The sequence below is a fragment of the Raphanus sativus genome, chromosome 9 (genome assembly GCF_000801105.2).
Source record: "Raphanus sativus cultivar WK10039 chromosome 9, ASM80110v3, whole genome shotgun sequence".
Lineage (NCBI taxonomy): Eukaryota > Viridiplantae > Streptophyta > Magnoliopsida > Brassicales > Brassicaceae > Raphanus > Raphanus sativus.
The window spans coordinates 20,396,226-20,419,420 of record NC_079519.1 but is presented as its reverse complement, the minus strand read 5'-3'; the positions used below and the strand labels follow the sequence as shown (position 1 = coordinate 20,419,420).

At 31.5% G+C, this 23,195-nt stretch overlaps 2 protein-coding genes across 2 annotated transcripts; one reads left to right on the top strand and one right to left on the bottom strand.

Moving 5' to 3' along the window:
* The first annotated feature begins 13,383 nt into the window (after positions 1 to 13,383).
* Positions 13,384 to 18,949, top strand: LOC108828036 (uncharacterized). Its single transcript, XM_018601580.2, has 16 exons — positions 13,384 to 13,619; positions 14,123 to 14,519; positions 14,612 to 14,837; positions 14,911 to 15,159; positions 15,256 to 15,371; positions 15,457 to 15,555; positions 15,670 to 15,757; positions 15,834 to 16,063; positions 16,142 to 16,326; positions 16,439 to 16,638; positions 16,879 to 17,211; positions 17,303 to 17,404; positions 17,591 to 17,888; positions 17,989 to 18,137; positions 18,204 to 18,488; positions 18,615 to 18,949. Exons 2-16 carry the CDS (start codon positions 14,227 to 14,229, stop codon positions 18,801 to 18,803), a joined length of 3,042 nt encoding a protein of 1,013 aa, XP_018457082.2. The 5' UTR covers positions 13,384 to 13,619; positions 14,123 to 14,226; the 3' UTR covers positions 18,804 to 18,949.
* Positions 18,926 to 21,927, bottom strand: LOC108828037 (uncharacterized). The gene is made up of 9 exons (XM_018601581.2): positions 21,740 to 21,927; positions 21,345 to 21,454; positions 21,138 to 21,225; positions 20,311 to 20,878; positions 20,137 to 20,190; positions 19,906 to 20,003; positions 19,500 to 19,625; positions 19,337 to 19,426; positions 18,926 to 19,268 (listed from the first exon to the last, which is right to left on the bottom strand). Exons 1-9 carry the CDS (start codon positions 21,797 to 21,799, stop codon positions 19,158 to 19,160), a joined length of 1,305 nt encoding a protein of 434 aa, XP_018457083.2. The 5' UTR covers positions 21,800 to 21,927; the 3' UTR covers positions 18,926 to 19,157.
* Positions 21,928 to 23,195: the final 1,268 nt, after the last annotated feature.

Below are 23,195 nucleotides of genomic sequence, written 5' to 3'. Positions count from 1 at the left end.
TTTCTACGACAAAATTAAGATTAATTGCATTAGACTAAACTTGTTGTACAAGTATCTACTTTATTTACAAATGGTGTATCACTGAATTATGCAGATGCTAGCTAAATTTCAGTAACAGTTATTTAACTTGATCTTGTTAAATTTCTTCCACTGCTAAGCTAAAAAATTAAACAGTTTAATGATTTAAGAAGATTGATTATATATAACCGTTGTGAACAATCACAGATGTATGTACTACCTCTTGTCACCCTCCTCGTTCTTCTCCTTACCTTTTTGGTGAATCAAGAAACACAGAGAGAGAGAGATTATTAAATTATAAGTTTTTAACTATTACATTAGAATTTTGAGTGAATATATATACAGCTAACAGAAATTGAACTTTTGCAAAACGGCTATGATATAATTCCAAATATCCAACATCAGATACACGTGATGATGACACATAATAAAACTATAAAACAAAAAGAAATGTCCCAGCTTGGACTTTTTTAACATAAGAAGTAAAACATAATCTCACAAAAAAATGCTAAAGAAGGCGAAACGCCTGATTTTCTTTCGCTGTTTTTTTCAGCAAAAAAAAAAACAAAAACACAAAGGCGTTTGTATACCATGTCTAAATTCAGGAACTAGTATAAATATAACAAATTCGAATTTCAACAATCATAATGTTGAAGAAAAACATTTAAACTCATTTTTCTCATTTTTTATACGAGAGAAAGAAAGAAAAACAAAGACCGTAATGTACCTCAAAAGTTTTTTTTTTGTTTTGAACAACTGTACCTCAAAATTTGAATATGAAAAGCTCAGATGATAGAGACAGGAACAAGAGAGAGAACAAATATTCCAGATTTTATATGTTGCTGAAAATCCTAAGTAACGCTGAAACTTCGGGACTTTCTCTTTAACCCTATTTTTGCCAAGAATCCAAACATAATTTATTGGAGAAAGAAAAAAAACCAATGAGGAAAATAAAAATAAATAGTGGCTCTGGTGAGCTCTTTGTATTTATAAAATTGAGGTAGATATTTGGATATAGATTAGAGATTCATGTTTTGGTTCTTCTTTCTTCTTTGAAATAGGGAGAAAAAAAGTTTTCTGTTTGAAAAAGTATAGTAAGAAAAGTCACAAGTTAATTGTTCTGCCACTGCTCTTCTAGACATACCATAATTGTAAAAGAAAAAAATGATCTAATTTTCGTGTATTCTCTTGGAATTTACTTTCTTTTGATAATTTCAAAAATATTTTTTTTTCAATTTTCGGTATCAGTTAAGACATAAATTGGAGGGTGCGATTTTCCCATACACAAGTGCTAACAATTTGGGTACAGATCAGTAGATGTCATGTGAATCATGTCAGTGATTTATTTGTAGAAGTAACACAGTGACAAAACGATACTAACTAGGTGAGCTGTTTTAGGGTTACTATATATTTTTTCACAAGAAGTATCGTATCACACTAGATTTAGGCTACAATAAGTTTTTTTCTGCTAAATCTATCTAAAAAGAGTTAATAACTCCTTAAATTTAAATTTCATAACTTTCAAACACACAAATACATACTTATCAATACAATTAAAACATCAGCTTTTTTTTTTGAGATCTTTCAAATTATTTACAGGACTGCCATTACTTATTAATTTAAAATTATATTTATTTAAACAAAACAAAAAATTCCTAAAACTACTCCACATGAAAACAATATAATTAAAAGAGAAAATCTTTTTTTTTGAAAAAAATATCCTTGATTTGTTTTCTTTAAATAACTAAATATCAATATATCATAAATTTTAAATTCTCTAACTAACTAGATGTCATGTGTATATGACTTTATTCATATCTATTCTATGTACGAGTAACAAAAAATTTCTTTTTGAAAAGAAGTAACAATTTTCTTTTATTTGGACATAAATTTTTCAATTTACTTATATGATTTTTAGTTACTGTTTGTTCTTAAAATAAGGACAAACGCATTGCCTATGATTAATTTATACATCAAACAAAATAGTTACGTTAGGAAAAAGAATACAATAACCGAGTAGTACAATAAGAAATAAAGTATCTAATAGTATTTTCACGTTATATTATAATATTTGCTATAAGATAAAAACATTTGAATGAATAAATATTAATCAAATTTTAGATACGATTTTAAAATATGAAATAAAACAAGCTATAGTATAATAAGTTTTTTGTGCAGTATATCTTTTCCAAAAATACTTGAATGTTATAGATAAAATAGATATATATATATATATATATATATATATATATATATATATATGATTTAAAGCAATCATTTTATTTTAAAATTTCACAATATATATATATATATATATATATATACACACATATATATTATTTTACACATCATTTCTATTACAGTCTTTAGGGCTTGGCAAAAAAAACAAAAAAAAAACAAATCCAATCTGAAAAAATAGTATAGAATCCGAACCAAAACTGGTTAAATATCTGAATGAGTTCAAAATGTTATATTTAGACAACTAGAACTAGCCGGGTCGTTCGTAGCCAAGTGGTTACTGAGCTCTGCCTTCGGGTCCTGGCGTGAAGGGTTCGACCCCTCCTTACCTCAGGTTGAGGATTAAATGTCTAAAGTGACCAAAGTTGACAAAAAAAAAGACAACTAAAACTAAAGCCGATCCATACTGAAATATTTCAGGTATCCGAATATATATATATATATATATATATATATATATATATATATATATATGAATTTTATTTATATTCTTAAATATATTAGTTATTTTAAGAATTAATATCCAAAAAAATTCAAAATAGAAGATATTTTGAAATTGTCCAAAATATTTGAAAATATGTAATAATAGTTAAAAGTAAATATCTAAAATTGTTATACAATACTCAAAACATCAAAAATACTTAAAATATCTAATGATTCTCTATACAAATTTCAAGCCATATCAATTTTTATGTTAAGTTTATGTATTTAATATTTTTACTTTTTGAATTAAAAAATTACAATCTATATGAATTTCAAAATTATAAAATAGTTTAAACGGGTTATCCGAAACCGAACTAATCCCGCAAAAATCTGAACCGAACCTGAACCAAAATTATAAATACTGAATAGGGTTAAAATTTTAAATCTCGAAAACCAAACCGAACTCGAATAATCAAATATCCACTCTCCATATCATTCATTCATGTATATACATCTTTTACAAACATCATTTACATATTCATCTCAAATCTCTTTTAGTTTAATGATAAAGATTTTTTTTCAAATGTCACTATAGTTTTCATAAAATAAAAATTAAAATTATATGTACTCGCCTTCCGGATCGTACTTTGCGCCTTGTATCTGAAACCAAAACAGACATTTTCTAAGATTTGTCAATGAGAAAACATACTGTTAAGTAGGACTAAGCATAAAAACAGATGACCCAAAAACCTAGCATGAACCGAAGAAACTGAATTCGCAAATAACCAAACGTTTCCTATATTTTTAAAACTGAAAAACTAAAACAGAATCGAAAGAACCAAACCAGAAACTGAACTGAAGTTCACAAACAACTGAGCGGTTTCTATTATTTTGAAACCGAAAATTAAACTTAAACCGGAACTGACATATCTAAATATTTTTTACATGCCCAAAGCTGAAATACAACAAAAAAAATTATCAAAATATTTAAATTTATCTGAATTATCCGATATTTAATCCAGAAAACATTTAAAATACTGATTTTTATCAGAAACAAACCAAAAACCAGAATTGAATGAAACAAATCTTTTTATCAGATAGGTTCTTAACAATATTACTAGAGTTTGATCCGCCTTTTAAAGGGCGGATAAGATTTTTTTTCTCATCATCCTATATATTGATCTTCTGTTTTTGTTAAATGTCTGAGATTATTATCAATCTTAAAAATTTGTATTTTGATGATTTTGACCCGCCCTTAAAAAGACGATAAATTTATTATTCAAATAAACCGATCATATATCTGTAATATGCTTCAACTAAATAAAATGAAACGGTGCGGTACCTACTTTCTAGATTTAAAATACAATATTTTATGATGTGAATATTCCATCTTCCTTTTGTTTAGGTACGAAATACGGTTACAATTAAGTTTGGTTTCGTAAAAAAATTTAAAGTATACCCAAGTCGCTCAGTTTTAGTTATTGACACATTCTGACATTCGTACGAAATCCACTCCATATTTATTACAGACAATATATGTTACTAAGAAACACTTAATGCTTTACTTATATATTAATTAGTCCAGTGAATTAATATCTTCCTGTATTCTTTAGTTCTCTGACTATTAATACTTCAAAATTCTTTAGTTCTTATGATTGTTATGCAATAATATTATATATCACTTTTTCAAAAAGAAAATGTTTTATATCATATTTTATGCTCTATATTGACCTACAATATTTAAATATTAATTACGAAAATAAGTTAGCATATATCATACAACATTTATACTATATCAAATTATATGATTCAAAATATTTACAAACCCAAATTTGATACCATCTCTTGAAACAAAACTATATATATGTTATGTTAAATTAATTTTTATAAAAAAAATTAAAACACCAAAAACTTTTTTGTTCAACAAATGAAAAACCTACAAATCTATGCTATTAAATTACCCAAAATTCTCCCAAGTAAATTTTAAAATCTCACCAACTCAACAAATGTAATTCTTATAAAATGCACATAAATATAATGCTAGAGTAGGTTTGGACCTTGAGGTCTTTGAATTGGATATCGATTGGTTCCTTTAAGATCTGATTTCTTCGGGTCCTAACATTTGGACCCAACTAGGTGCTTTGAAAAAAAAAAACATTTTGGATTTAGATCATTTTCTTTTGGATCTGAATCGGTTCCAGTCCAAAATTTAAGTACCTTTAAAATACATGTAATTTGGATATGTAATGGGTCATGGTCGATTCAAGTATTTATGACAAAAAGAAACTCAAAGTAAAACATGAAAAATCCAAAACACAAAAATACCCAAAAAATCCAACTTTAATAACATGATAATATATAAAATCCCAAACTAATTCATATCAAACGTTGTTTATAACCCAAAGAAACCCGTGCTTTTGAAGCGCGGATCAAAATCTAGTTGTTCAGTTATTTTCAAAGGCTTTATAGAACAACAATAATCAAATATTTTAATACACTAATTCACGTTTTAGTCATTAATCAAGTTTTTGACAAAAAAATAAATATAAGTAAGAAGAAACAATAAACTAATTTAAAATATATGCATTCTCATATAAATTATTGATGATTTTCGCTTAAAACTATCCTTACCAAACGAATATGCTCAAACATATCAAATAACTCACCGTAACCATAAAAACCATTGAGTTTATTCAAAAAAACCATCCTTATCTTATAAATATGGTAGAATCTTATATAAATATCTTGTGCTTTTAAAGTAAAAAGATTCAACCCTGATAGATAAGTAATATAATTAAGTTTATAACACTGAAAAATAACCTCAACTTACATTCTTCATTTTTATTGTGTTAATCATGTTAATTTTTCTATTTTATATAATGAAAACCTGTTTTACAATAAAATGAAAAGCTTATTTAAAATTCAAAATTAAAATGTAAATTCCTTATATATACCAATAAATGATATATGAAGCTATTTAAAATATTTAGTAGAATCTGTCAACAAACAAAATTACAAATTACAAACTAATTTCAATACTATGTAGAGTACAAAAATTTACACTAAAATAATAAAAAGATAATAAATTAAAATATATAACCCACTTGAACAAAATACAAATCCTAATATAAAAAACATCCTATAGGATTATGACATTTTGCCTCTCAGCAACTAACAAACAATAGAAACTAACAAACAATAGAGAGTAATTATTCAGAGATATTTTAAACAAGTATTAGGAATGCAAGAAAAATGCTGAAATCATTTAAGCTCAAAATATTTGGTTTCATAATGACCAGCTCTACTCAACTTATTTTTCACTTCCGGACCTATCATCTTATGGATTTAGAATATACTACTATTTTCGTTTATTTGATTAACGTTTTAGATTTATGCTTACATATTAAAAAATAATTTGTATTTTTCTAAACAAAAACATATTACCTATTCACTTAATCACATTTCACCAATAATAAAATATATTAGAAAATATAATAAATTTTTATCATATAAAGTTTATAAATTTCGCATTGGAATTCTAAAAATAATTTTTTTTACTATACAACAACAATTAGAATAAAACAAAAAAAAAATATTAAATTAGAATAATTTATATTTTAAATGATTTAAACAAAATGAATATTTTGAATGTATCTTGCGCTTAGCGCGGACCACGACCTAGTACAGTATAGTGTTATATCCAATATTGCATTGACGAATGATCACATGTGAAAAAGAGAAACAGGTTCATTGTCATACCAAATTGTCACATATATCGATGCATGGCTATATGTTTAATTCTTATTCTGTTATGTACATTTCACAAAATCACCCTAAATCAAACATGTATCTGACTCTCTTTTTTAGAAAGGATTTTCTAAGGAGAAATTGGCATGTGATAACAAAAAAAAGAAGAAGCAAAATTAGGTACAAAACCAAATATCCTAGTTTTTCTATATACACATTTTATTTTATGTAATAATTCATTTATGTCCTTGAAACTAACCGGTGCAACCCACTGAGGAAAAAAAATCTTAATTATTTGCTGCAAGTTGCGCGTGAAACATTCTTAACCATTTATTTCATCGTCTACGTCATCTACTCTCATATCATGTGATGTCATCTCTCATTAATTCGTGGATACTGGTAACTACTTTTCCAGATTTCTATTCTACGTGTCCTATTTGACACCACTTGTTTCCCTTAACAAAGTAAAAAATATCTTTAATAATTACACTTTATTACATGGCTTCTTAGAATTCTTTCATATGCCAAATTTGTTAGCAAGTTTTGGCCATTTATTCCATCGATTAAGTCGTACTCTCTCACAAATGATGACGTCGTCACCCATACACATACCTTCCCCTACTTTAACAGTTTGTCTATTCTATATGAACCATGTAGAATGAAACATAATATTGTACTATTTCCATGTTTTACTATTTCAGATGGGGTTATATATTTCCGTTTTTGGGTTTAGTGATCAATGGTTTAGTATGGATGGTTTGGCTTAACTATGGCAATGCAATAGATAATTCAATATCAGCATATAAACATTACAAAATTTAAACAATATCCTTCATCCTATTTATCTTTCTTTTATTATCCCCTTTGTATTCTATATTATTTTGGGTATATAGAATATTAAGTATACACTACTCACTTTGTAACATATGATTTCCGTAACTCCACAAAACCAACAACGTCATGTAATATATAGTAACTGGTAACCTATTAAAGGAAGGGGTAGAACCGCATGAATTGTTTGTCAAATACCTGACACTACATTATGTCAAAATCAAAGTTTACCTAATTTGGACGTGATATATGTCTTGTTTGAAAATTAACACTTTTCTAATTCCATTTATTCTTTAAAGATTTGTTTCCAAAAACGCTTGAAATCAATGTATTCCGTTAATCCCTCTTCACGATTAATGATAATCTTTCAAAAGGGTCCTTTTCAAGGTGTACGGCATATATATTGTGATAATGAAGAGGGAGAAGAATCTAGATTTAACTAAAAAAATAAGGAAGTCCCGACATACTTTTTCGTCAAAAATGTATATGGGAAAATTATGTCGGGAATCTGTTGACGATTCCCGACAAAAAAGATTTCCTTGGAATCCTTGACTATTTCCAGATGATTTCGTGAGAAATTTGTTTGTCGGGAAATTCCAAAAGAAATCCCATGGAAATAACTATATATTATTACCTAACAGTTGTAATTTTCAAATGATTTCCGACAAATCATGGAATACATTAGAAATTCTCAATGAATTTAACCATTATATAGCCTTTTGAAATGTTTAAAATTTGCGAGAGATTCCCGATGATTTTTATTTAGTTTTGAATCCATCGGAAATTTGCTCTTATTTATCTATAAATACCATCTCTCCCTCATTTATTAATTAGTCAAGACAAAGGAAAATATAAATCATGATACTCTTCTAATTTTGTTCGTGAATGAATAAACTTTATATGATCCAAATACAAATTTATTACTTACAGATGAATAGTCACAAGCTATTAGTAAATTCGAGGCATTAGATCAATGACAACATGAAGCAACAACAGTTGGTAAGTTGAAATGTCTCAGCTCAACTTGTAAAAATAATAGAAATATTAAGAATGAGGAAATATGAAAGGATTTATATCTGAAAGAATTTATGCTATCTTCATGGAGAATATCAGATTATAATAGTAGTAACAAACCTCTTACTTCATATTGGTTAGATGAACCAAGCAATTACAACCAACAGATTTGGGCTAGAGGTACTTGAGATAAAAGTCCAATACGATAAGCCCGTAGTTCTATTATCATTGGCCACTGGGAATTAAAACATATACCAGCATCAGCGTAGTTCACAGAATAATTGGTTGATTTCGGGCACCGGATACTATGGTTAATCCAAAAAACCAAGGAAATACATGTGGCTTTGAGTTCGTCAATTTTCTTTTGCATTTGGTGATTTAAGTTCTGCATTTATTAACAGTCACATTACACGCTAAATTAGTTTAGGAGTGCGTATTCCATTTAAGATAATTTGGATATAGTTGACTTTTAAATGAATAAGGAAATTTGCTACTATGATTTTCAATGTTCAAGAAATCGCTAGGCGTTAATTAGACACTTTATAGAGGTTTAGCGACTAGGTGTGTTATCCGGAGCCTAGATGTTAACAAATATTGATTTATTTTATATATATTTTACATTTATATGCGATATTTTAGTTTTGAGGTTAATTATAAAATTCTTTTGATGAATCATCAAAATTAGATATACAAAACAAAATAAAGTAAACCAAGTTGTGGGTTTATTCATCAAAATTATTGGTTAATTTAAAATATTTAGACTAATTTAGGTCGATTTTAACCGATTTAGAACAATTTAAACCGATTTGAATAGCATAAATCGGATTTTAAGAAAATTGTTTCGGATAGGGTCGAGTTTAAATTTTATAATTCTAAAAATATAAAAAATTATATTTTAAATAGTAGAACCTTAATGATTTTAAATAAACATTTTATTCTTGATATTTAAATTTTTATAATTTTAACTAAAAGGTTCCACCAAAATATCTTAAAATCACTATATATATTAATAAAAATAGACTTTAGAACACATTCTAAAATACCAAATTTAATAACACAGTATTTTCAAAATTTTCTGAAAACTAAAGTTGGAATAACAGTAAAGTTGTCAGTTTAATATGTTTCACTTCAGATTTTATATTTTATACTTCCCTTAATTACTTACACAATTTTTATAAACTTTGACATATTTTAACATACTTATTTATACATAATTAAGTTAGTTAACCATAAATATTCAGTATATCCCTTTTCAAATTCCAATAACAAAACACATTAGATAAATCTCCTTATTTAAATTACTTACTAGATTCTGACCCGCGTTAGAACGCGGATTATGTTTTTTTGTTGTTTGATTTATAAAACCGGTAAATTAAATTATTATGGATGTTAAATTGTTAGATTAAATATTTTGTTGCTTGGACCTGTGTTACTAATGTAGGAGCAATCATATCTGATTTTATTACTTAAGTTGTAATCATTGAAAAACAATGGAAGATAATTTTTGTTTATAATATCATGTGAAGATAAATTATGTGTACATTAATTAGTTCTTAAATACAGATTTTAATTTGAAGAATGTAAATATATTTACATTAAGTTTTTGAAAAAAAAATCACTGTAAAATAGTAAAAGTGATTTATATTTATACTAAAAAGCTTAAAAAAAAATTAAAATATGAAAAATTCTCGAGAAAGGAGGAGACGTTTGAATTTTCCCATTAAAATGATATATTCTTTGAAATTTATAAGCTCGTAGTTTTTTTTTGTTATGAATGATCTTAATATGACTGAGAGTTAAATCAAACAAATGCTATCAAAGGCAAACCACAAATCTATTCAATGAAATATAGAGGCTTGGCAGAAAACCCAAATCCGATAAATCAAAACGAATCCGGTCCACAAAAATAATCACGAATCTGAACCGAAACTGGTTAAAGATTCAAACTTGGTATAAAATTAGAATCAAACTCCGGTCTGAACCGAAATATCTTGGATATCCGAATCGATCAGAATCAGATTTAAATACTTAAATATATTAATTATTTTCAGAATTATATCCAAAAATATTTTAAATATATAAGATATTATGAAATTGTCCAAAATACTTGAAAATATAAAAAATAGTCAAAATTAAATATATAAATTAGGTAAAAAAATACCAAAAGTATTTAGAATATCTATTAATTTTCCATCCAAATATTCAATCTAAACTAATTGTTGTGTTAAGGTTAGGTACTTTGGCATACATTATTTAAATTTATTTGTTATATATTATTTTCTTAGATTTTGAGAAATTTTTTAAAAATATTTAAATTTTAAAATTTTAAAATAATTTAAATAGGTTATATGAATCCGCAAAGATCCATAACCGAAATTTATAATTACTCAGATGAGGCTGAAATCTTTCATCCAAAAATGTGAAACTCGAATAGATCCGAACCAAACTCGAATGAATATTCTACATTCATCTCTATGTATATATATGTTTTATAAATAATATATATATATATATATATATATATATATATATATATATATATATATATACGCAAAGATTAGGTCGATATCAGAATGCACAAAACCACGTGTTCAATCTAGCTCCAATCAAATGTGCATAACTCAAACCATAATTCTCGTTTTTATTAGCCTTAGTGGCCCTTCCTCATGCACTCTTTTTCATGATTAATTTGAAAATCCCAGGAAGATTGGTTTAATAGAACACTGGATTTTGACCCGCCCTTTAAAAGGCGGGCATATTTATTTTTTATATTTATTCTAAAATTTTAATTTTTATATTTATTTTTTAATTATATTTGTGTTTTTATTTTTATAGTATTTTTAATGAATAAAAGGCTTTAATAATTATATTAGAATAATTAGATCACACTTATATCACTAGGTTATGTTCCTGTTTTAATACTATTGATATATATATATATATATTTCAAACTTATACACCCACGTTTTTAGATAAGAAGTTAATGAGAAATCAGTTTTGAAAATATATTACAATATATATAATTTAATAAATAATTTAAAAATAATTAAAATAACTAACCTTAAAAATAGGAATGACATTCTTGTTAATTCTTTAAAACATCAAGGGGATGCCAAAATAAAGGCTGCTGTTTTAATTGTATTGATAAGTCTTTTGATTTACTTATATTAGAGTACATTGTTGGTTTAATTTAAGTAGTCTGGTTTTAATTTAATTGTAGCATATAATATAATTAAACAACATCCTACCAAACTTGAAATAGTCCAAAACTTAAATGACAACTTCAATGGTAGATAAATTTAGGACTCTATTTTAATAGAGTAGATGTTTTTAGCTTTCCTGAGATTTTATACATTCTCTTAATTACTTACACACTTTGTATAAATCTTAACCTATTTTAATATTATTATTTATACATTATCAAGTTAGTTACCCATAAAGATTCAATAATCTCTTTCCAAATTTCAAATAACAAACGCAATAGATAAACCTCCTAATTTATTTTGCTTATATTTTTAGCTTTCCTTCTCTACTGAAACAAATAGATTTTTATTTTCTTAAAATATAATTAATTTCTGTAAACTAGTTGAAAAGGATTCCATCAATAGTTGCATAAAAATATTATAAATAAATATTTGATAAGTTAATAAAAATATGTTCTAAATTATAGGGTTTAAAATTTAGCACAATTTGATAAGAAAAGATTAATATAAGAACCATATCAACATATGGTATAAATAGTATTATAATTTTAACATATATATATATATATATGTATATATATATATATTAAACATAGGTTGGATACTATATTACTATGTTTTCTTCAAAGCATTTTCTCAAATATTTTGTTATTATTTCAAGAAAATTGGTGTAATTTGTAGAATTGCATTCATAGTCTGAGTAAGTTATTAAAAATCCATATTACTATGTTACTATATTACTATATTTTGTTACTATATTACTATGTTTTCTTCAATGCCTAATACTTTTCCAAAACTGACATATCACTGGACCTTGTGTGGTTAACAAGTATGTGTAAGTTATTAAAAATCCATATTTCTAATAGAATAAACAACAAAGATGCTTAAAATTTATGATTTGTTATGCATCAAAATGAGGCCTCTCTATTTCACCGACACCCAAATATTTGAACTGAAATTGATCCTAAAATTTGGTTTAATTGGTTCAAATATATACATTTACTCTATAGAAATTATTCATACAACCTAATTCTTGTATATCAGTTATATTTTTGGTATCTTAGATATATTCATGGTATTTCATATATTTTTTAGTTTTTGACTTTCAAATAAAATTTTAGATTCTAAGATATATAACTTTGAAAATCCCGGAATTGAATATTTAAGATAATATTCAGATATTAAATGATTTAAAACGAGATTTGAACCAACTCGAAAAAGCTAATAACTAATCTAAAACCAAACCAAAACACTAGTGTATTTTAAGTGGTCCAAAAAATTTTATCCATAAATGCTAACTCCGATAAAAACTGACCTAAATTGATCCAAAAACTAGATTTTTTGTGTGTGATAAAATAAACATCTAAATCCTCCAAGTTGTCCAAATTGTAATATAAAAGACTTATACAAAAATGAAACTTTATTTTAATCTTTTTGTATGAAAGATTTTTTTTGTCAACGTATGAAAGATAATTTTTTTTATTTAAGCATCTGCTATTATTCCTGATATATTATATTATTTTGGGTTGTAAGAAAAATAATTTAGCAAAATAATAATAATTAAAAAAATTATGTTAGGGTAAAAAGAGTATAGATAGAAAAACTAAAACAAAATTTAAAGGGAATAATGTTAGCTAAGAAAATTAAAAAAAAAAAAGAAACAGAAACAAGAGAATTATTTGGAAATCTGAAGGCGGTAATAAAGACCTAATCCTCCGGACATTTGATGTAAAATGAAAATTTCAGAGAAAAGATTCGGACATAAGTAGCAAGGAAATGGAATTATTCGTTGATTCCCCTCTCCAATCCTTTATTTTTTATTTTTATTAATTAAAGTGAAAAAGGCCCGAAGTGGCGATCATTGGGTAACCGCCTCTGCTAAAGAGTATAAAAGCCACGTGATTCGTTCTACGTTTGACTCATCAGAGAGATCATTCTTTCTTTAAAATTCATTTTCCACGAACAAACCATTCCTTTCTTTAGAAAAAAAAAATAAAAAATTAGGGTTATTGTGTGAATTTGGGGGTAAGAAGCTCTTTGATTTTGACCTGAAACTAATCAATTCGGATCATTCGCTTATTTGATTCTTCTCCTGAAACCAGAGATTCACCTTTTGATTCGTTGCTCTTCTGTCTCTCACTATAGGTATGTTTTTTTATCTCAAAAATTATAGCTTCTCAGTTAACAACATTAAAACTTTGGTGAATGGATGTAAATGTTACACATTTTTGAAATCTTTTGTAAATGTTTCTATTGAATTAAAAGATCATCTGATGATGTTATTGTTAAGTTGTTTTTTTTTTAATTATTTGCCATTTTGGGAATTGTATAGCATAAGAGTCACAGGGTTGCTTATTTGAACATTTCTGTGTGATTGGCTTGCTTCAGCCTTCAGGTTGTTTCTGTCTTGATTGCATCTCTGGCTAACGTTTTTATTGCTTTATGATGTTTAGCTTAGTTTGCTTCTGTTTGATGGGGTGATTTACAGAAACTCGTAATGCTTCTAGTATCAGTGAACAATTTTTAAATTCAGGGATCAAGTCTAGTTTTTTTTGTAATGTGTGGCACTGGTTTGTCCATGGGTACTGTTACATTACCGTGGTTAATGTATTCTTCTTCATTTTTTTTTTTTGTTCTTGTTTCATTAGGCTCAAGGTTTTGTATCTGAACTAGAAACAGGAAGCCCAAAGTTAGTTATCAACCGTCATCAGGAAACTCAAGGACGAAAACTTATAGGAAGGAACCACATGCTATGGGCTCTGACAAGCACTCTGCTCGTTTATTGAATACCCTCAAAATGGAGAGGGTCAGGACGATTCTAACCCACACTTACCCTTACCCGCATGAGCATTCACGTCATGCTATCATCGCTGTGTTTCTCGGTTGCCTATTCTTTATTTCCTCGGATAACATGCACACCCTCATTGAAAAGTTTTCTGTCAAGTGGTGGTTAATGTATGGCTGCTTGCTCGGATTCTTCTACTTCTTTTCTTCTCCATTTATTGGCAAGACTATCAGACCAAATTATTCAAACTTCAGCCGATGGTAAGCAACTGTTCATTATATCTTCTGAAAATATACAACACCAATAATAGCCACCTCTTTAAAGTTCTTCATTCTTTTTTTTTTTGTATTAGGTACATTGCCTGGATTTTAGTTGCAGCTTTGTATCATCTTCCTAATTTTCAGTCAATGGGTTTGGATTTGAGGATGAATTTGTCCTTGTTTTTGACGATTTACATATCATCAATAGTCTTCCTTGTTGTCTTCCACATCATTTTTCTTGCCCTTTGGTACGTTGGTCTTGTTTCTCGCGTGGCTGGAAGACGCCCAGAGATCTTAACCATTCTTCAAAACTGCACCGTAAGTTCACCATCGCCAGTGTCCCCACATTATGCCCACTTATTTACTGTCTTCATTTCTTTTATTCGTGCAGGTTCTTAGCATGGCTTGCTGTATCTTTTACAGCCATTGTGGTAACCGAGCTATTCTTAGGGATAAATCTCTTGGAAGACAGCATTCTAGCTTGTTTTCGTTCTGGAAAAGAGAACATAGGAACAATACCTGGATTGCACAATTCATTCGTATGAATGAACTGAAAGACCAAGTGTGCTCGTCATGGTTTGCTCCGGTTGGATCCGCAAATGATTATCCACTGTTGTCCAAATGGTTCATTTACGGGGAGGTATCTCTTTTTTAAATTGTTGTCTGAGCTGTGATTATGTTTTATTTGTCCATTTTTTAACTTTTCTTAAACTTGTTCCTACCTTGTTATATTCAGATTGCGTGTAATGGATCATGTCCTGATTCATCTAGCGAAATTTCTCCCATATACTCGTTGTGGGCCACATTTATTGGTCTTTACATTGCCAATTATGTAGTGGAGAGATCAACAGGGTAAGTTGCATCTCTCTATGTGAACAGATTTGGTCTTACATCCAAATGGCATGTTTAATCTAAAATTTTCTGTTATGTTGTTTAGGTGGGCTCTGACACACCCTCTTTCAGTCGAAAAATGTGAGAAGCTGAAGAAGGAGCAAATGAAACCAAATTTCTTAGATATGGTTCCTTGGTATTCAGGGTACGTCAATGCCAAACTATTATTTTTCCCTTTTCTGCTTACCATTGTTTTTATTGAGGAGAGTAAAGCAAGACAACTGACCAGGTGCTAACTTCTCTATTTTATATATTTCAGAACATCGGCTGATTTGTTTAAAACAGTGTTTGACCTCCTCGTATCAGTGACGGTATTTGTTGGCCGCTTTGACATGCGGATGCTGCAGGTATAGTTTTGGTATCTTTCTGCGGCCAGACATGTATGATCACTGCATTTTAATGTTTTTACTGAAAAATCTTTAGGCTGCAATGACCAAATCTTGTGATGGAACCAAGAGGGAAGAACTTTTGTATGACCACCTTGCTAACAAGGACGATTTTTGGTTTGATTTCATGGCGGATACTGGTGATGGTGGGAATTCATCATATGCTGTTGCGAAACTTCTTGCTCAGCCTAATCTCGACGTCGTAGTGGATGACGAATATCGACCTTTACCTCGGGGTAATGTACTGCTTATCGGAGGAGATCTTGCGTAAGTGCCTTACATATTATCTCTAGTCTTACATAGTTCTGATTGTAACCGTGGATGTGTTTTACTGATATGCCCCAGATACCCCAACCCATCAGAGTTTACATATGAAAAGCGTCTCTTTTGTCCTTTTGAGTATGCGCTCCAGCCTCCCCATTGGTATAAAAATGACTCTATTGCTGTTGACAAGCCTGAATTACCTGAGGGAGTGAAAGATCTAAAGGATTATGATGGTCCTCAATGTTTTCTCATCCCAGGAAACCATGGTGAGTTCTAGGTCCCACCCTCATTTTACCTTTAAATAAGTTTTCACATACTTATTTTGGTTTCTTCTGCCATTTCCTCTGACGATAAGAGTTATTGTTTATTTTACCGCAGACTGGTTTGACGGACTTAATACATTTATGAGGTACATATGCCATAAGAGTTGGTTAGGCGGCTGGTTTATGCCCCAGAAGAAAAGCTATTTTGCCCTGCAGCTACCTGAGGGGTGGTGGGTGTTTGGTTTGGATCTTGCACTTCATGGTGATATTGATGTCGACCAGTTTAAATTTTTTTCTGAATTGGCCAAGGAGAAGGTAATATGTGTATCATTTTTTCCCTAAGCTCTGTAGATTTGTTGACGCTGTGTTATATTTTCTGTTCCTACTCGAGTTCTACTTTTTCTATTACGTCTTAGTAAGTTCGCGGTGTCTTTAGTTTCTGAAGTAATCCTAACAAGTGGTTTAGGCTTATATTTTAGTGGCTAGTCTTTTCATATGACTCATTTTTTCATTATGTTGCTTAAGTAGAATAAACATAAACAGTTTCCCATTCAGGTTAAGGAGGATGATGCAGTGATCATTATCACGCATGAACCCAGCTGGCTTCTTGATTGGTACTGGAGCAGCGATACAGGGAAGAACGTGAGGCATCTGATCTGCGATGTTTTGAAACACAGATGTAAACTTAGAATGGCAGGGGATTTGCATCATTATATGCGACATTCATGTACTCAATCAGATGGACCTGCCCATGTCCAACATCTTCTTGTAAATGGCTGTGGAGGAGCTTTTCTTCATCCCACCCATGTGTTCAGCAAATTTTCTAAGTTCTATGGGGCTTCGTATGTAAGCGAGGCTGCCTACCCTTCTTTTCATGATTCAAGCAAGGTAAAATTTTCTTTCTCCAGTCTCTTATCACTAACTTCCCTTTTCCTGTCTATGCACTCTGATGTTACATGGTGTTTTCTGCTGCTGGCAGATTGCTTTGGGAAATATTTTGAAGTTCCGGAAAAAGAACTGGCAGTTTGATATCATTGGTGGCATCATATACTTTATCTTGGTTTTTTCATTGTTCCCTCAGGTGCGTTTTAAGCTCGATTGTCTTATCTAACCAGTGCAGAACATCCAGTTATAGATAGCGAAGCTGAGCTGGTGTTTATGTGATTTTTTTTTGTTGCACAGATGTAGATTGTATTACCTCGTGAGACCTATCTTGCTCACAAGAAAATTGTTATCTCATTCCTTTTCGTTTATCATGTGGTTTCAGTGTAAGCTAGCCCACATCCTACGAGGTGATTCGTTTTCTGGTCACCTGGAGAGTTTCTTAGGCACAGTTTGGAGCGCATTTATTTATGTGATGGAACAATCTTACGTGTCTTTTACGGGTGTACTGGTTTTGCTGATCTCTGCAATCATATTTGTGCCTTCAAAATTATCTCGGAAGAGAAGGGTGATGATTGGAGTTCTTCATGTTGCTGCTCACCTGATGGCAGCTCTGATTCTCATGTTGATGCTAGAACTAGGCATAGAAATCTGTGTTCAACACAACCTCCTTGCAAATTCTGGTCAGTTTCCATTCCATTACAATCTCATCGAGACCAATGGATAATAAGTGACTCTGTGATTTAGCCATTGGTTTGTTTTATGACATTTCTGTTCACACAGGGTATCATACATTGTATCAGTGGTACAAATCAGTGGAAAGCGAGCATTTCCCGGACCCTACTGGCCTTCGAGCACGTATCGAACAATGGACGTTTGGCCTTTATCCCGCATGCATCAAGTATCTTATGTCAGCATTTGATGTTCCCGAGGTAATTAATGTGCTGTGCTTTTGTGTCTATATCGATAAACGCTGACCTGAGTGGTTTTAACGTTAGGTGATGGCGGTTACCCGGGCCAACATTTGCAAAGAAGGAATGGAATCACTCTCGAGAAGCGGAGCTGTTATTTATTATGCTTCTGTCTTCCTTTACTTCTGGGTCTTTTCAACACCTGTGGTGTCTTTGGTGTTTGGAAGCTACTTGTATATCTGCATCAACTGGCTACACATTCACTTCGATGAAGCTTTCTCTTCCCTCCGTATTGCCAACTACAAATCTTTCACCCGTTTCCACATCAAAAAGAATAAAGACATTGAAGTATTTACTCTTGCCGTTGATAAGGTAAGAAAAGAGGATTGATAGTAATGATTCTATTGATCTTGTCACTGTTGTTGTTGGTTTAGTTAGTTGTCAAATGCATCTTTGTGGAACTTTAACAAGAGGATTGTGTATATGATGTGATTTCAGGTGCCAAAAGACTGGAACGTGGACAAAGATTGGGACGCAGAGCCGAAACAGAGTGCGGTGATGAGCCATAAGAGAAAGTTTCCAAGTAAATGGTGTGCGTCATCAGCGCAACAAGACCCTGTTGCTACCGTGAAAGTAGTGGATCATTTCGTTATTCATAAATCACAGAAGCAAACCGGAGAGTGTTAGGTATGGATCAGTACTTCACTGATCCTTTATTATTTCCCTATCATTTTGTATAAATTTAGTAATGTAATGTTGTAGTAGTCGCTCTGCTTCTTTGCGTTAATCGTAGCAAATTCAGATTAATATATAGAAAGGAACGATTTATTGTTTCTGAGTTTTTAAGTTACAAAGACTGTCACACAACATTCTCTATTAGGCTACAGAATAAATTTGGCACTCCTCTCAATCATACAACAATGAGTATGACTTTAATCAAAGCCTTAGGTTACTCTCAAGAGCCTTCCTAATATTACAGAACAAGGGAGACAAAAATAGAGTGGATGGCTCAATAAGAAATTAACAAGTGTTTCGGCATTTTCATGAAGAAGGTGCGTATTCTTGTATGGCTGTTGCTAACTTATCCCTAGCCTCGGCTGTCTTTGTCCTTATCAGAAAGGTTCTAGGTGTTACATTCTCGTTGGAATCCTCCTGTTGCAGATAGATAAAATCAACGAAACCACCATGAAAACACTAAAGTCAAAGCTTAAGCGGTATACCGATGAATGGAATATTGCAACAAGTGCGTTCTTCTGTGCGCTAGTCTTGATTCCAGTGTACAGTAAAGCATTCAGAAGAAGTTTCCCCACCTGGCAAGAAAAAAGGGTTTAGGATCTGTATACCAGGTTGGATGTGAAGTGTTTTGTGTGTACAGAATCATACATCATTTCTGACAAGAATTGTGGGTTTAGATTCTTTTGTCCCCTTGTCGACCCCTTCTTTGCATTTTATGTAGAGATTTCCTGTTCCTTTATCTTTCCATGCACCTTTATCTGTTGGGTCATTTGACTACATTGACACACAGGTTACAACAAGTTACTACAGTCATCAGCAACAACAGAACATCAAAGTAAGTACAATAGAGAAAGAGAGATGACACTACTTCACAAGTACTATAACCCTAATGGTTCCATCGTGTTGCTAAATTCTCGTCATGGTAATACATATTACATAACTAGACTTACATTTATGAACAACAGCAAAGTATCTGTATCAGTATAATGAGTGCTGCTACTGAAAAAGGGAAGAAATGTTGATGATTTTGATCCAGTAGAAAGATAACGCATACCTTGACATAAAGCTTGCATTTAACTTCATGAACCACAGTAACACCCTTCTCTTCGGTCTTTTTGACAGACGGGCTGCTCGGTTGAGGTGGTTCATCTTCTGCAAAGTCAAAAGAATCCGATCTTTACAATCCCATTACGCCTCGAATTTTGTAAGTTGAACTTTGGAAAATAGATATTTAAATAGATGACAATAGTGGTTTCAAATAAGTTTTGCAGTGGCAAAAACTTACCAGCCTCTGCATCATCTGGAGATTCTCGCTTTGCCGGTATGGAAACTGGAGTAACTAATACCCGCAAACAAAGAAAGTAAAAAGTTAGGTCTCTCAGATAAAGTAATGTGCTACTACAAAGCATATCAATGAAAAGTCCCAAAAAATGTATTTTACTAATGGGAAAGTAGATACCTCCAGATGAAAAAGGGTTCTGGTTATTAGAAAATGAGAAAGAAGGTTGACTATTGGAGATTCCTCCTGCTTGACTGCTGGAAAACAGGCTAGGTGGGCTGCTCTTGGCTAAACCAAACTGACCACTGCTAAAAGATCCAGTCTGGCTATTGGATGCTAAACCAAACTGGCCACTGCTAAAAGATCCGGTTTGGCTATTGGATGCTAAGCCAAACTGGCCACTGCCTAAAGATCCGGTTTGGCTATTGGATGCTAAGCCAAACTGGCCACTGCTAAGAGATCCTGTTTGGCTATTTGATGCTAAACCAAATGGACTGCTGGAGAATACTCCAGGCTGGCTTGAAAACGAACCAGACTGTTGACTAGTAGCAAAACTGGAAGATTGATTGGTTGAGAAGAGCCCAGGTTGATTGTTTGAAGTAAACAAGCTGTTATTTGAAACTGATATAACGTCGCTATTCTTGACATCAGCCACTAGTTTCTTCTCTGGTCCACGAGATTCAGGGGATGCATTCTCCCCCTTTCCCTTATTTTCTTTTAGCCAGTTGACAACATCTTTAAATTTTTCCTGTAAGAGAGATCGGCATGAAAGAGAGACATGTGAACAAAATAAAGGGTTTACCAGAAAACAAGCAAGTAAGTAACTCAAAGAGTTTAGCTACTTTATCCTTATGGACATCGAAACAGAAGACATAGCAGAAAATGAGCATTCGTGAGTGGACAAAACAAAACCATCCTAATGAAGGCTATATTCATTGGAGAAAAAGAAGCCTATAAATTCAGGATAAATCAAACCAAATATATTCTCAAGAGTTAGAGAATATTACCAGAATGGTGGAAGCATGGCTAATGTAATCATTCATACCATCTTCCCAAAGTTCATCAGGATGGTTCTTCAGCTGTATTTGCACCCAACTGTTTTCACATTGAAGCAAAACAAAATAGATATAAAGCATGTTTCATAAAACTGAATAGAAGACCCCAAAAGAAAAAAAAAACAGGACAGAGAGAGAGTAAAGGGTATCTCTGTTCACCTTACAAATTGGTTATTAAGAGCTGTCACATGCTTCCTAGCTAGCTCAGCCCTCTGTTTATCCAATGATGACACATTCTTGGATCCTTCCACTGGTTTTGCGTTCTTAAACTGCAGTTTCTCTTTCAAAAATTAGCTCTCAAGTAAAGTAAAACTAAAGCAGCTCTCCAGTGAATGTGTTGAGGGCACATAATCAAATTCAAATTGTGTCAGTAATGCATAAAACTCAAAATCGAAAAACTAAAGAAGTAAGTACAATACCCACAACTATTCGCACTAAAAGATTCCGACTTTATTCAATAATTAAACGAAAAAAAGGTTCCAATCTTTATGCTCCTAAACCCAAAATCTACTCGAAAGTGGATCTTAACGAGATTCAATCTGAGAAAAACTCACGGGAGATTGGTTGGGTTCGGAAAAAGATTCGGAAACAGCGGCGCGTTTGAGTCCCCTCATGATTGATTCAGTCAGTCGCGGCGGCTGAATGAGAATCGGAGCCAAAAAAACAAAGGAGGAGGAGGAGGCAGGAGCTGCTTAAAGGAGGAACTTTTATTTAGGGTTTATTATTGTGCCTTTCTTCGGAATTAAAAACAATTTAAAAGAAAAAGACTTTATAAAAGAGAAGAAGAGAAAGATTCTCTTTTATTATAGCTTCGTTTTAAAAAAAAACATTAAGGATGATTTCATGCCATATTTGCTAAACTTAGGTGTCTAATCCAACGTGTGTTTCTCCTACCAGAAACACTTATAAAGACAAGTTATTATGTGACTTATCAATCCAATCATGATATGTGGACATTGTTTTGCCGGAATTATTTACTAGAGTTGATCATCACTGAAGGGACTAGAAATATTTTTTTACCAGGGTCAATACTCTTACTGTAGTGGTTTAAACGTTTGTATTTTCTAGATTAATCCATTCTTTAGCTTGAGTTGATTAAGTTGTTTGTGTACGTTTGCAGAGTAAATCGAAAAACAGAGACACAGGAGATACGAGTTCCCAAGGATATTAACGAATCCTTGGTACGTCTCGGGAGAAAGGAAACCGTTTACAAGCTTTAGGAATCACTCACCCAAGCTCACACCTCTCACCAAGTACTCACGTTACTCACCCAGAATCAAAGATCAGATACACGACGAACAAGATGATCTCACACCCCTTCTCACGTGTTTCTCTCACCCTCTCAGATCCCTATGTGAATATAACACTTTTTCCCGTAAGATACCCTTGTTTCCTTTCTCCTCTTATACGAGCTTTATTCCTTTGACTGATCCTGCAACTTGTGTGCCAGCTCACTACTCTGTAACTGACTGCACATGACGCTCTTCGTCGACTGTTGCAAACACACTCTCAAGTGTGACTGTCAAAACTCTGCGTATAAGATCTTGGGCTGATGCATTCAACCAAAGCTTCTCCTGGGCCTCGACACAATACTACTCGGCCCATGCTTAAGTTCCTTAGCCCACAGACCTGAATTAGGTAAAGCACAAACGACAAATCTCCACCTTGCTTTTCCTATGCAGACCAAACTCCCGAAGACAACTCCGCCTTCCCTTCCAACTCTAACCTTGTCGGAAGACAACCCTAGATCAAATCGATCTAGTTGTTGCAGATGAGAACTCTCATCTGGCTCCGTCCTTCTTCAAACTTCTTCACCGGTACATTCTTCGTAAGAATATCAGCTGGATTCTCAGCTGTACCAATCTTCGAAATCACAATCGATCCATCAGCGACGACGTCTCTGATGAAGTGAAGCCTCACATCGATGTGCTTCGTCCTTTCGTGGAAGACGCTATTCCGAGCAAGACAAATTGCGCTTTGCGAATCACAGAAGATCTCAGCTTTCTTCTG

Bases quoted from the DNA above. Each gene is read 5' to 3' on its own strand.
- LOC108828036 (XM_018601580.2), top strand. From the start codon at position 14,227: ATGGGCTCTGACAAGCACTCTGCTCGTTTATTGAATACCCTCAAAATG. The intron at 16,327-16,438 runs GTGAGTTCTAGG...ATTTTACCGCAG, and splicing joins TCTCATCCCAGGAAACCATG to ACTGGTTTGACGGACTTAAT. The intron at 17,405-17,590 runs GTGCGTTTTAAG...ATGTGGTTTCAG, and splicing joins TTTTTTCATTGTTCCCTCAG to TGTAAGCTAGCCCACATCCT.
- LOC108828037 (XM_018601581.2), bottom strand. From the start codon at position 21,799: ATGAGGGGACTCAAACGCGCCGCTGTTTCCGAATCTTTTTCCGAACCC. The intron at 21,455-21,739 runs GTGAGTTTTTCT...GAGAAACTGCAG, and splicing joins CCGAACCCAACCAATCTCCC to TTTAAGAACGCAAAACCAGT. The intron at 20,191-20,310 runs GTATCTACTTTC...TGCGGGTATTAG, and splicing joins GAACCCTTTTTCATCTGGAG to TTACTCCAGTTTCCATACCG.